The sequence below is a fragment of the Bubalus kerabau genome, chromosome X (assembly GCF_029407905.1).
Source record: "Bubalus kerabau isolate K-KA32 ecotype Philippines breed swamp buffalo chromosome X, PCC_UOA_SB_1v2, whole genome shotgun sequence".
Classification (NCBI taxonomy): domain Eukaryota; kingdom Metazoa; phylum Chordata; class Mammalia; order Artiodactyla; family Bovidae; genus Bubalus; species Bubalus kerabau.
The window spans coordinates 132746740-132762274 of record NC_073647.1 but is presented as its reverse complement, the minus strand read 5'-3'; the positions used below and the strand labels follow the sequence as shown (position 1 = coordinate 132762274).

General features: G+C 38.4%; 1 protein-coding gene across 1 annotated transcript in view; it reads left to right on the top strand.

Annotated features, from left to right (window-relative positions):
* The window catches only part of IL1RAPL1 (interleukin 1 receptor accessory protein like 1), a 699337-nt gene that overhangs the window by 671362 nt on the left and 12440 nt on the right, over positions 1–15535 (top strand). Inside the window, exon 8 of the mRNA XM_055563026.1 lies at positions 4126–4269. Coding sequence (XP_055419001.1) covers positions 4126–4269 — 144 coding nt within the window. The remainder of the gene's footprint in view (positions 1–4125; positions 4270–15535) is intronic.

Below are 15535 nucleotides of genomic sequence, written 5' to 3'. Positions count from 1 at the left end.
GATAAAGTATTGGAGCTTCAGCTTCAGCATCAGTCCTTCCAATGAATATTCAGGGTTGATCTCCTTTAGGATTGACTGGTTTGATTCAAGATAAGTTAGCTTTTTGCAAACGCTGTTTCTTGGACTAATTTTTGGTATCTTTATTATTAAGTAAATGACTGCCATATGGCTCAGAAGATTTTGCTTGCTTTGTTGCTCATACTCTAGGCATATACAACTTTTCATGTTTGTATCTTAAAGGAGGGATTCATGAGACACAAGAGCATTTCTGTAATTGCTAAGCCTCACCTACCCTGCTCTCTTTTTCTCATTATATTTTAGACAGTATTATTGGTTAGCCTAGTAAGCAGTGTATTTAGTTAGTATATACAATTTTTGAGGGACTCATGACATCTACCAGTGGGAATAATTCAGATTTGGGCAACTACTTCCCTAAAAATAAGAAGAGCTTACTTTCTTAACATTTTTCTCTTACACATACTTAATTTTTAGGAGTTATAAAAAATGTGTGTAGAGACCACTGTTATAAATACTATCTGAGGGAAAAGAATTCTGCTTATTGAATTAATAAAATTACATTTCAGGCATAGTTTTTGATTGTTACATAAGCTATTCAGCGAGATGTGAGTATATAAGGCATGGTTCCAGAATCAAAGGATATGCTTAAGGGCACCATGGAATAGCCATTCCCTGCCTGGGCACTTGTCTACAGCAAAGCAGCTGTCTTGACTCCCTTCTTTCCTTTCAGCTTCTTCACCCATATCCCTTGGATTAGAATTTATAATGACTCTTTTTAAAAATATCAATATTTTAAAGAATTGAAGTGCAATTAACCTAAGGTAAAACATAAAAATTTTAAGTGTCTAGCTCAGTGAGTTTTGACAAATGTATATACTTGTATCTATACCTGAAAAAGATAGTTTTTGTTTTTTGTTTTTTAACCCCATAATGTTCCCTCTTTCCCCTTTCCAGTAAATCTTCCTGTCACTCATCCACAAAGCATCCATTTTGTGATCTTTATCACTAAGGTTTAATTTGGCCTGCTCTTGGACTTTATTTAAATATATATACTGAAGGTATTTCTTTGTGTCTGGCGTTCTTCAGCTAACATCATTTTGTGAAATTCACGAAGGCTGCATGTTATCAGCAGTTTATTCTTTGTACTGCTGAGTGTATTGTATCCTATTGACACACAATAGTTTGTTCATTATACCCTGTTAATGAGCATTTGGGTTGCTTCCAGTTGTGATTACTATGAATAAGACTACTCTGAACATCCTGTACAAGTCTTCTTGTAGACATTGGCTTATTTTTCCTTTGAGTAAGCACTCTTGCCTGGAAAATCCCATGGACTGAGGAGCCTGGTGGGCCGCAGTCCATGGGGTCGCTAAGAGTCGGAGAAGACTCAGCGACTTCACTTTCACTTTCATGCATTGGAGAAGGAAATGGCAACCCACTCCATTGTTCTTGCCTGAAGAATCCCAGGGACGGGGGAGCCTCGTAGGCTGCCGTCTATGGGGTCGCACAGAGTCGGACACAACTGAAGCAACTTAGCAGTAGCAGCAGTAAAAACTTAGGAGTAGATTCATATTTAGGGTAGATTCATATTTAACTTTATTAGCAACTACTCAAATTTTTCTAATATAGTAGTATCATTGGGCATTTCCAGTAACAGTGTTTGGGAGTAGAGGCTACACATTCTCCATTATTTTTTTTGATTTCTTTTCTCACACAACAAGTTTTAGAGTGATGAATTCCAAGTATGAAATGCATTATATTAGAAAAAAGAAGCAATATTAAAAGAAGCCATAGCCCAAATGCTTATCTCTCCCATTATATCCAGTATAATTGAAATCAGATTTTCTGGTATGCAAATTAGCCTATGGGCCTAAGTTAGAGTTTTATGCAGGTGTCTATGTGTGGTGGAGTTTAACTGATATCCTGAGAAAACAAGACCCAAAGTACCACACAGAATTATATACCCACTAATCCTTTCTGTTCACATAGTAGTAGGAAAATAGTATACTGAAGCATGTTTTGTATTTCATTCCTGGTACTTTTGTAGACTATCTTATATAGTCCCTCACAAGATTCAGCAGATAAAGCTGTCTGATATTTATAAATACAAACTATATAAATTTCCTTGAGATACTTCTTAGTAATTCACACTTCATGTTAACTTAGACTCTTAAAGGTTTAATAACTCACTTTATTTTTTCTTTCTTAAATTCATAAATTCCAATCACTTTTTGTAAGTTTTTCTTCTGCATCCTATTTAATTTTAATAAAAGCAGAAAGCTACACTTGATTAAACACTAGTTATATGTATCTTTTTATTCAACTGTTGAATTAGAAATTAATGACTAGATAAGAAGAAATATGGCTGAGGTTTTGTTTTGTTTTTTTTTTTCCTGTAATCATCACAGGATAAGTGACATCACATGCAAACATACACACAAATACAAAAATGTCCTTGTGAGAAAATTATGGCCATACTTTTCAGATTATTTATCACTGATACTGCATTGCACCCATGATGATTTCACCCCCTTAGTAAGATTTCAAGAGTGATCTTAGAAGCCAAGAGTAGTTGTCACTGCAAAACCATAGATTCTTTTAAAATTCTCAATCTAAGACTACATCGACTATTACAGAGTTAGATAACCCTTTGGTGAATTGTAAATTACAGAATTGAAAATACCATTACTTTAGGGCCATAATTTCAGGAATAGTTATCTTTAGTGGTAATTAAGGAAACTAGTACTTTTCAAGGTAGCTGTCAACTGCAAGGAACAATAACAACCCATCAGTAATATTTGGACTATGATGATCAAGGTCAAAATACATACACAGGCAGTTTAACTAGCATTTCACTAAAGTGGACTTCAAAATCTGTGCATTGTGGCCTAATGTTTAAATACCAGTATCATTGAATTTGTTACATTGTGCATGAGCTCTGAAGGAGAAAAAAGAAGTGAATGTTTTATCTCTAAAATTGTCTGATCATTTTTTATGTTGTATGGACATTTATAGGAATAAGAGCACTTGTATACAGAGGCAATAAAATTACTTGTAATCAGTGGCAAGAAAGTTACTCTGTTGGATAGAATGTAGTAACATACCAAGTCAAAGGGGAAAGAAAGGATAAGAAAAAAATATTTAGCTCTGTTCCTGCTGTTTAGTCGCTAAGTCCTGACTGACTCTTTTGTGACCCCATGGACTGTAGCCCACCAGGTTCCTCTGTCCATGGGATTTCCCAGGCAAGAACACTGGAGTGGGTTGCCATTTCCTTCTCCAGTGAATATTCCTGACCCCGGGACCAAACCAGCATCTCCTGCACTGGGCAGGCCAATTATTTACAACTGAGCCACCTGGGAAGCCCATTCAAGAGCTTAGTGAAAGGAAAATATGACCATATAGTCCAGTGTGACATCCACTAGGGAGCCTAGTTCTTAATCCCAAGTTAGCACTTAGCCTCCAAGACTGCGGTCAGCCATGTTGGCACCACTCTGTTGAGAAAGACAAGTGTTAGTGCTTCTGGCAGGAGCCAGCAGACAGTATTCATTAGGTGGTCCACTCAAACTATGCGACACTCCACACTGCCCTTCAGGAACTGTGCTGTTCACCCCTCATTTCTCCTCAGCCCCAACCTCCGGGTGATAGCTGAGGTGGGAAAGATTAAGATTCAGATTGGGTGAGTTCAGAAACCATCCTGGCTTAAAACTTCGTCTCCAGAGGAACCAGTATTTCTTTTATCAACTCCAGCATACCTTGCAGGATTCCCACAAGAACAGGTTTATGTGTAAGAGTCACTTTCACTCTAGCAAGCCCCAAATTATAGTTTCCAATCAGGTATTTACAAATCAGTCCAAATGCAACCTACCAATGTAGGTTCATTCTTACCATAAGCAATGTTGCTTAGCAACACAGTAACACATACCACCTTATCAGGTTACCAAGGAAACAGCTAGAAAGTTATCAAGAGGTTACATTCTACTGCAGAAAGGAAAGGGATTGTGTCAATCCATTACCCACATCTGATCTCATCCACAAAAGTGTGAAATCAAGTTGAATTTATGATTTTGTATGTGAATATAATTCCCTCTGGTAATTTTTTTTTTCTAGAGCTGATGTATACAGTTGAACTTGCTGGAGGGCTTGGTGCTATCCTTCTGTTGCTTGTTTGTTTGGTGACCATCTACAAATGTTACAAGATAGAAATCATGCTCTTCTACAGGAATCATTTTGGGGCTGAGGAGCTAGATGGAGGTAAGCTGAGTCCCTTCTTGTAATGTTCTTTCTATTCATATTTGTTTCCTGCTTTTGTTTTGTTGAAGGAAAGAAAAGTTACCTGAATAACCATTTGCAACATCTCTTAGAGTCTTTCAATGTTCAGTTTGTAAATTCATCTTTTATATGGAACGCTATGTGTGATGCTTTGGAGCCAATAGGTATTATCCTCTGAAAATTGGAAAGCAACACCTACCGTTTTTAGAATGGTGTTCCAAAGAGCACTTCTGAATTACAAACACTGACTACAGTGTTATCAGATTGTTCATTTCTCTCACCTTGTAATCAGTACTGAAAGTCCAGCTTTACTCCTGTATGGGTAAGGAGTGTCTCTTTTAATCATGCTCCACAGCTCAGTGGTTTGAAGTGAATCTTAATTTGTCTCTTGTTTAGCCTGATCAGTTATAATAAACAGTACTAAGTATTTTAAAATTCATCCAGCAGTCTTTCAACCCTGTTTATTTAGCTTTATTTGGACAGGCTAATTTTTATTCCAAGTGGGGACCCACAGAGAGGGAAGTGCACAAACACGTTGTTTTCATAATAATAAATCTAATACTTGTGCTCCAACTGGGTAAGTAAATATTGTTTTCATAGAATCATTATTATTATTTGCCTCTGGTCAGTCATAAATATGTTTACAATCTAAGAAGAATTTGGAGTCGTTAAAATTGAGCTTCATAAACTGCCCATTAGTGGACTAAAGTTTTGTTTTGTTTTTTTTCCTTTTTTGGTCATTTGAAAGTGATTCATATATAACATTAATTTGCAACATAGGAAGCATATGTGAAGTGACAATAAACAGTACATACGATTAGGATTTCTTGATCATTTTCATAATCTCTTTTTATTGACTATCCATTTTTCACTTACCATTACAAAGGAAAATGAAACAATTGCCCATGTTACCACATTTCCACAGGCCTCTGGAATAAGTCACAGGTAGAGTGTAGGCTGTCAGACTTGTGAAGAGGAGCAATTTATTCAGCATCCTTAACACTCCTCTCGGAGAAGGCAATGGCACCCCACTCCAGTACTCCTGCCTGGAAAATCCCATGGACGGAGGAGCCTGACAGGCTGCAGTCCATGGGGTCGCTATGAGTCAGATACGACTGAGCGACTTCACTTTCACTTTTCTCTTTCATGCATTGGAGAAGGAAATGGCAACCCACTCCAGTGTTCTTGCCTGGAGAATCCCAGGGACGGGAGAGCCTGGTGGGCGGCCGTCTATGGGGTCACACAGAGTCGGACACGACTGAAGCGACTTAGCAGCAGCAGCAGCAGCAACACTCCTCTCTGTAGCCTTCTCCCCTTTCCATTACAGTGAAATCTGTGCTACAGCAAGACTGCTTTTTTCTCATTTTAAAGTACTGATTAGCCTATTTATTCTTTGTTTCTAACTTTCTTGCCCATTCATACAGATTATTAAGTTTTTTGCTACTGCTTCAAAGAGATATGAGAAAATTGCCAATGTCAGAGTAATTGTTGAATGAGAATCAAGCTGAGTACTAGGCCTTCTTAAAGTCATTTTTGGTAAACCTCAGAAAAACTCAGGTCAATAGTATAATCTCTCTTTTACTGATAAAGCAACTGAGGCTCCCAGAGTTAAAGAAGATGCCACTAGTATTATTGTAAGTGGCCAAGATGGGATTTGAATATAGGTCTATTTTCAAAGCATTTATTTGATTGAACACTGAGCCCTTGTTATTTTTAGCCTTTTAAAAATTTGATATGTTCAGCATAACTTCAAGACCTGCTGTTATTTGCACAATTAACACAGTAGAAGTTATTTGAAAAGATATTACCTAAACAAGTCTCATTTTATCTATTAACCTTATTTTGGACATAATTTTTGTTCTGAATGATATGAAGGATTTCACACAAATGATAAATTCCCGGTATAATTTTTTGTCACATTCTGAATGGTAGAAAATTCTAAAGAGTTTCAGTTCAGTGCAGTAGCTCAGTCATGTCCGCCTCTTTGTGAGCTCATGGTCTACGACATGCCAGGCTTCCCTGTCCATCAGCAACTTCCAGAGCTTACTGAAACTCATGTCCATAAAGTCCGTGATACCATTCAACCTACTCATCCTCTGTCATCCCCTTCTCCTCCCACATTCAATCTTTCCCACCATCAGGGTCTTTTCAAGTGAGTCAGTTCTTCACATCAGTTGGCCACAGAATTGGAGTTTCAGCTTCAACATCGGTCCTTCCAATGAATATTCAGGACTAATTTCCTTTAGGATGGACTGGATGAATCTCCTTGCTGCCCAAGGGACTCTCAAGAGTCTTCTCCAACACCACAGTTCAAAAGCATCAATTCCTTGGTGCTCAGGTTTCTTTATAGTCCAACTCTCACATCCATACATGACTACTGGAAAAACCATAGCTTTCACTAGACAGACCTTTGTTGGAAAAGTAATGTCTCTTCTTTTTAATATGCTGTCTAGGTTGGTCATAGCTTTTCTTCCAACGAGCAGCATAATTTAATTTCATGGCTGCAGTCACCATCTGCAGTGATTTTGGAGCCGCAAAAAATAGTCTCTCACTGTTTCCATTGTTCCCCATCTATTTGCCATGAAGTAATGGGACCGGATGCCATGATCTTTGTTTTTCTGAATGTTGAGCTTTAAGCCAACTTTTTCACTCTCCTCTTTCACTTTCATCAAGAGGCTCTTTAGTTCTTCTTCACTTTCTGCCATAAGGATGATGTCATTGGCATGTCTGAGGTTATTGATAGTTCTCCCAGAAATCTTGATTCCAGCTTGTGCTTCATCCTGCCCAGTGTTTCTCATGATGTACTCTGCATATAAGTTAAAAAAGCAGGGTGACAATATACAGCCTTGACATACTCCTTTCCCAATTTGGAACCAGTCTTTTGTTCCATGTCCAGTGCTAGCTGTTGCTTCTTGACCTGCATACAGGTTTCTCAGGAGGCAGGTAAGGTGGTCTGGTATTCCCATCTCTTTCAGAATTTTCCATAGTTTGTTGTGATCCACACAGTCAAAGGCTTTGGCATAGTCAAAAGCAGAAGTAGATGTTTTTATTGGAACTCTCTTGCTTTTTCCATGATCCAGCAGATGTTGGCAATTTGATCTCTGGTTCCTCTGCCTTTTCTAAATCCAGTTTGAACATCTGGAAGTTCACAGTTCATGTACTGTTGAAGCCTGGCTTGGAGCATTTTGAGCATTACTTTGCTAGCATATGAGATGAGTGCAATTGTGTGGTAGTTTGAGCATTCTTTGGCATTGCCTTTCTTTGTGATTGGAATGAAAACTGACCTTTTCCAGTCCTATGGCTGCTGCTGAGTTTTCCAAATTTGCTGACATATTGAGGGCAGCACTTTCACAGCATCATCTTTTAGGATTTGAAATAGCTCAGCTGGAATTCCATCACCTCCACTAGCTTTGTTCATAGTGATGCTTCCTAAGGCCCACTTGACTTCACATTACAGAATGTCTGGCTCTAGGTGAATGATCACACCATCGTGGTTATCTGGGTCATGAAGATATTTTTTGTATAGTTCTTCTGTGCATTCTTGCCACCTGTTCTTAATATCTTCTGCTTCTGTTAGGTCCATACCATTTCTGTCCTTTATTGTGCCCATCTTTGCATGAAATGTTCCCTTGGTATCTCTAAGTTTCTTGAAGAGATCTCTAGTCTTTCCCATTCTATTATTTTCCTCTATTTCTTTGCATTGACCATTGAGAAAGACTTTCTTATCACTCCTTTCTATTCTTTGAAACTTTGCATTCAAATGGGTACATCTTTCCTTTTCTCCTTTGCCTTTAGTTTCTCTTCTTTTCTCAGCTATTTGTAAGGCCTCCTCAGACAGCCATTTTGCCTTTTTGCATTTGTTTTTCTTTTCTTTTTTTTTAATTTTATTTTATTTTTAAACTTTATATAATTGTATTAGTTTTGCCAAATATCAAAATGAATCCGCCACAGGTATACATGTGTTCCCCATCCTGAACCCTCCTCCCTCCTCCCTCCCCATACCATCCCTCTGGGTCGTCCCAGTGCACCAGCCCCAAGCATCCAGTATCGTGCATCGAACCTGGACTGGCAACTCGTTTCATACATGATATTTTACATGTTTCAATGCCATTCTCCCAAATCTTCCCACCCTCTCCCTCTCCCACAGAGTCCATAAGACTGTTCTATACGTCAGTGTCTCTTTTGCTGTCTCGTACACAGGGTTACTGTTACCATCTTTCTAAATTCCATATATATGCATTAGCATTTGTTTGTCTTGGGGATGGTCTTGATCACTGCCTCTTGTACAAAGTCATGAACCTCTGTCCATAGTTCTTCAGGCACTCTGTCTATGAGATATAATCCCTTGAATCTATTTGTCACTTACACTGTATAATCGTAAGGGATTTAAGTTTAGATGTTTAGAGTTAAGATTTAGATGTTTAGAGTTTAGATGTTACTGAACTTTAGTTGCATCTCCTTGGATTCTTCTACACATTGTTATAATTGAATAAATATCTACTATTGCAGTGTTGATGGAGAAGGCAATGGCACCCCACTCCAGTACTCTTGCCTGGAAAATCCCATGGATGGAAGAGCCTGGTGGGCTGCCGTCTATGGGGTTGCACAGAGTCAGACACGACTGAGCGACTTCACTTTCACTTTTCACTTTCATGCATTGGAGAAGGAAATGGCAACCCAGTCCAGTGTTCTTGCCTGGAGAATCCCATGGATGGGGGAGCCTGGTGGGCTGCCGTCTATGGGGTTGCACAGAGTCAGACACAACTGAGCGACTTCACTTTCACTTTTCACTTTCATGCAATGGAGAAGGAAATGGCAACCCATTCCAATGTTCCTGCCTGGAGAATCCCAGGGACAGGGGAGCCTGGTGGGCTGCCATCTATAGGGTCGCACAGAGTTGGACACGACTGAAGCAACTTAGCAGCAGTAGCAGCAGCAGTATTACAGTGATTGTTAATAACAGATTCACTGACCATTTCTTAAGTATGTATTAAATTACTATTTTATTGTTATATTTGACTATTTTATTGATACTCAGAGAATCACACAACCAGAAAGACAGAATTGAAACCCAGTCTAAATCCCCAAATTTTCCTAATATCCATCACTGTATCAGACTAGGAGATGGACTGTTTGGCATCTGGACACATTCAGTTCCTTTCAAGTCTTTACAATGGGCATTATCTGACTGTATCAGTTCTGTATAAGAAAGATTCTATTTTTCCAAGATGAAACATATTGATGCTTTGCTCTCTTGGTTTTGTCACATCAGTCTTTGTACCCTTCTACACAACCTTACATTGTAATGTTTTCCCTAGACACAGGCCTTAGCATTTCTCTTTTAATTCTGCAGCACCACCTTTTTGGATCATATGTACAACCCTGTCTACAGTTGCATTTATGTACGAATGTATGAATTACTCTTAAATGTCTTTCTCCAAGTTCTCTTGTTTTATTTTCATTTTCTCATAACCTTTTGGTGTTTTTACACTATGACAGGAACCAAGGCCAGCTTTTGCATCACCCATCCCCCCACACTCATTCCTTACCATTTTCCGTTTTACATCTCAATTCTCTGTATCATTCTTTACTTCATTTGCTTCACTTCCTCTCCATCTGCCATTTCCAATTAGTTATCATGATCAGCTAACACATTATTAACAAGAGACATATTAACACATCTTTTGTTACCCAAGCATTACTGACCAGAGATATATCAATACATTTTTATACAGAGTGATACAATTAACATGGCTGTGCATAGTTTTTAGAGCTTTAAGTTAATCAAGGGTTCATTATACAACTTACGACTGCTGTTATCATTCATATTTTGCTCTGTTCAGTTTTTATCCCAACCTTCTGTGTATTATAAATGCAAGTTTATTACCATAAAACTTTCAAAAATGCCACTTCACAAAATTTTAAGTAAAGGACTTTTCAGTGAATTTTATGCAGATACTTTCTCTGATCATCTGGATGACATATATAATAGTGTCTTAGAAGATGATAGTTCTTCAGAATATAGTGAACATTCAGTTCAGTCACTCAGTCATGTCTGACTCTTTGTGACCCCATGAACCACAGCACGCCAGCCCTCCCTATCCATCACCATCTCCTGGAGTCCACCCAAACCCATGTCCATTGAGTCGGTGATGCCATCCAGCCATCTCATCCTCTGTCGTCCCCTTCTCCTCCCACCTTCAATCTTTCCCAGCATCAGGGTCTTTTCAAATGAGTCAGTTCTTCACATCAGGTGGCCAAAGTATTAGAGTTTCAGCTTCAACATCAGTCCTTCCAATGAATATTCAGGACTACTGATTTCCTTTAGGATGGACTGGTTGGATCTCCTTGCTGTCCAAGGGACTCTCAAGAGTCTTCTCCAATACCACAGTTCAAAAGCATCAATTCTTTGGTGCTCAGCTTTCTTTATAGCCCAACTCACATCCATACATGAGTACTGGAAAAACCATAGCTTTCATTAGACGGACCTTCATTGCCAAAATAATGTCTCTTCTTTTTAATATGCTGTGTAGGTTGGTCATAACTTTTCTTCCAAGAAGCAAGCATCTTTTAATTTCATGGCTGCAGTCACCATCTGCAGTGATTTTGGAGCCCCAAAAATAAAGTCTGTCACTGTTTCCACTGTTTCCCCATCTATTTGCCATGAAGTGATGGGACTAGATGCCATGATCTTAGTTTTCTGAATGTTGAGTTTAAAGCCAACTTTTTCACTCTCCTCTTTCACTTTCATCAAGAGGCTCTTTAGTTCTTCACTTTCTGCCATAAGGGTGGTGTCATCTGCATATCTGAGATTATTGATACTTCTCCTGGTTATGATTATTGATATTTCTTCCTGCCAGAGCAGAAAGCTTTCTTAGCTCAGAAAGCACCTGCTGTAACAGGGTAACCCAACTAAACATGTGTAGCCTTGCCAACCCCATAGAATCTGATCATACATAGTTCCCAGTTAGAATGAGATGCTGGTCTTTGGACAAACACAGCTATTGAGAATGGGCCCAAGACAATGCAGTTACCCATAATTCTCAGGTCCCTTTAGTAAATGAGCTAACTCTAATGGTTAGGGGTAGGGGAAGATTAATTACTACTCTACCACCTTGATTCCAGAAAATACTGAAAGAAAATTTGGACAAATTCTGCTGCATATACATTTCTTAATATACAAACATTTAACCTATCCTATCAACTTGAAGAAGATCCAACTCTGTGTCACATGAATGTTTGTGAGAGTTCCCAAAAAAACCTTGCCCCTGAGGCACATGTGACAATCCCAGTGTCAGGATTAGGCTAACCATCTAATGATGTCTAAGAATATTCTTCATCAACTGGGAACTATGTATGATACAGGAAACTGTCATGGTATTCAATGAAAAGCAGAATATAAAAAGATTTGTATACTATGATGATCAGCTTTGAAGAGAGCTATGTGTCCATGTTGATAAGAACTGAAAGGTACTATTCAGACATGAAAACAACATTGTAGGGCATTATAATTTGAGATGTTATATCTATATTTTTTCAAAAATTTCTCTAATATTTACTGTCTTTTCTATTACATATAACTTTTAAAATTCTTTCTGAAATAAATTTGGATGTATGAGAAACCCAAAAGGAATATTCTTCATTAGGACACAGGACCATTGGGAATCAAGTCTGAAACACTTTGCCTAAGTGGAAAGGTCTCTGGCCCCACTAGACATCTGAGGAGTGGGATGTGTCTCTAAATGATGTTAAGTTACTCATGTCTTTTTTTTGTTGAAGTATAGTTGATTTACAATGTTGTATTACTTTCAGGTGTATGGCAAAGTGATTCAGTTTTATATGGGGCTTCCCTGGTGGCGCAGAGGTTAAAGGGTCTGCCTGCAATGTGGGAGACCTGGGTTCAATCCCTGGATCGGGAAGATCCCCTGGAGAAGGAAATGGCAACCCACTCCAGTACTCTTGCCTGGAGAATCCCATGGACAGAGGACCTTGGTAGGCTACAGTCCACTGGTCGCAAAGAGTTGGACACAACTGAGCAACTTCACTTTCACTTTCTACTTTCATGTGTATATGTATATACACACATAAATATATTTATTCTCTTTCAGATTTTTTTTTCCCTCATAGGTTCTTCCAAAATATTCATTATAGTTCCCTATCAGTTCAGTTCAGTTCAGTAGCTCAGTCGTGTCTGACTCCTCGAGACCCCATGAATCGCAGCACGCCAGGCTTCCCTGTCCATTACCATCTCCCGGAGTTCACTCAAACTCACGTCCATCGAGTCGGTGATGCCATCCAGCCATCTCATCCTCTATCGTCCCCTCTTCCTCCTGCCCCCAATCCCTCCCAGCATCAGGGTCTTTTCCAATGAGTCAACTCTTCGCATGAGGTGGCCAAAGTACTGGAGTTTCAGCTTTAGCATCAGTCCTTCCAAAGAACACCCAGGGCTGATCTCCTTCAGAATGGACTGATTGGATCTCCTTGCAGTCCAAGGGACTCTCAAGAGTCTTCTCCAACACCACAGTTCAAAATCATCAATTCTCTGGCACTCAGCTTTCTTTACAGTCCAACTCTCACATCCATACATGACCACAGGAAAAACCATAGCCTTGACTAGACGGACCTTTGTTGGCAAAGTAATGTCTCTGCTTTTGAATATGCTATCTAGGTTGGTCATAACTTTTCTTCCAAGGAGTAAGCGTTTTTTAATTTCATGGCTGCAGGTACCATCTGCAGTGGTTTTGGAACCCCAAAAAATAAAGTCTGACACTGTTTCCACTGTTTCCCCATCTATTTCCCATGAGATGATAGGACCAGATGCCATGATCTTCATTTTCTGAATGTTGAGCTTTAAGCCAACTTTTTTCAGTCTCCTCTTTCACTTTCATCAAGAGGCTTTTTAGTTCCTCTTCACTTTCTGCCATAAGGGTGGTCTCATCTGCGTATCTGAGGTTATTGATATTTCTCCCAGCAATCTTGATTCCAGCTTGTGCTTCTTCCAGCCCAGCATTTCTCATGATGTACTCTGCATATAAGTTAAATAAGCAGGGTGATAATATACAGTCTTGATGTACTCCCTTTATGCTATACAGTAAATCCTTGTTGTTTGTCTATTTTATATATAGTAGAGCATGTATGTTAATTGCAAACTCTTAATTTATCCCTCCCCCACTTTCACATAACCCTAAGTTTGTTTTCTATCTCTGGATCTATTCCTGTTCTGTAAATAACTTCATCTGTATTCTTTTTAGATTCCACACGTAAATGATATCATATGGTATTTGTATTTTTCTGTCTGGCTTACTTCATTTAGTATGATAATCTCTAGATCCATCCATGTTGCTGCAAATGGTATTATTTCACCCTTTTTATGGCTGAGTAATATTCCATTGTATGCATGTATGTGTATGTGGACATATTCCTTGTCCATTTATCTGTCAATGGACTTTTAGGTTACTTCCATGTCTTGGCTATTGTCAGTAGTACTGCAGTGAACTCTGGTGTGCATGTATCTTTTTGAATGAGAGTTTTCTCTGGATATATACCCAGGAGTGGGAATGCTGGATCATAGGGTAATTCTGTTTTCAGTTTTTTAAGGAGCCTCCATACTGTTCTCCACAGTAGCTGTACCACATTCCCCACAACAGTGTAGGAGGGTTACTGTTTTCCACACTCTCTCCAGCATTGGTTATTTGTAGATTTTTTTAAATGATGGCCATTCTGACAGGTGGGAGGTGGTATCTCTTTGTAGTTTTGGTTTGCATTTTTCTAATAATTACTAATGTTGAGAATTTTTTCATGTACCTGTTAACCATCTGTATGTCTTCTTTGGAGAAATATCCATCAAGTCTTCTGCCCATTTTATGATTGAATCATTCATTGTTTGTTTGTTTTTTTTTTTATTGAGCTCTATGAGCTCTTTGGATATTTTGGAAGTTAATCCCTTGTCAATTGCATCATTTGCAAATATTTTATCCCATTCTATTAGCTGTCTTTTCATTTTGTTCATGATTTCTTGGGCATATGTCTTAAGTAGCACTGATTTCAACATTGAGGGTCCATTTCCAAAATCCACTATACTTAGTAAAAAAGTCACTAATTTTAGCAGTGAAACTTGATTTCTAATATCCATTGTGCTAATTTATGAAGCATCTACTTTTGATCAGAAATAATGATAGTTGAAGTGTTTGTAGTGGCTCTAGAGTGTTCCCTTATTCTAATTAAATGCTAGCTGACCATCCTGATAAAGGCAACCTACTGTCTCTAGAGCTGAATATACACTAATATGATGTCTCACCATATTTGCCAGAATATTTACAAAGAAAATACTGTTATCCCAATGACATCAGACTAATTTGCCCCTACATGCCTCTGACTGGGATTCCCTTCCACTCTGTTTAAATGCTTGTGTAAAGATAGGCCATCCTTCTTTCTTTCCTTCCTTCTTGTCTCTTCTCCCTCCCTTCTCTTTTCCTCTTTCATATACAGCTAATGTTTCTCCCTAACTTACAGAGATTCCCCTCATGATCCCAAGATGTAGTCATTTTCCCCTTCATCTATACTAAAATGGCACTCAGGCACATCATTTTTATAGCTCTTTCACTTTGAATGATGAGCACTTACTAGTAAATACTTACTACTTGTACAGCATTATGAATTCAAGATTCCATACCACATTTGTTTATTTATGGGAACAAAAGGCTCAGAGTCATGAATAAAAGAATTGTTCCAAAAATCTTTCAAGGATGTCTAGATTTTAGAATTGACTCTACAAATAAAAAAATATAACAGATATTTAAAGAAAACCAAGATTATAATGTTATAGTCTATGAATAAAAGAAAACAGCAAAGAGTAAGCTGTCTTACACTGATGATTGTTTTGGTAGATGTCAGTAAAGTACTATGTGAGATTTCATTAAGGTATAACTTATGGGAACAAGCTGAAGACTTCATTTGGCGGGGTGGATCTTGTGCTAGACAGGGTTAATCTACTTTTTGTTTGTTTTTCTCAGATTATAAAGTGCTTTCTTTAGCTTTTATCTCCTGTGTATGGGACTTGAGGGATGTGCTTATTCATAATGATGGCAGGGCTTGGCAGGGCAAGCTTATGCAAAGACTATAATAACTAATATGATTCCTATTTTAAAGATAAAGAAAGAGATCTCTGCTAGTTCTACTTTAAGAATTATTACAGATATTGGACAAAGTGAGTCAGAGCAATCTTTCGTAATCTCTACCCACTGACCCT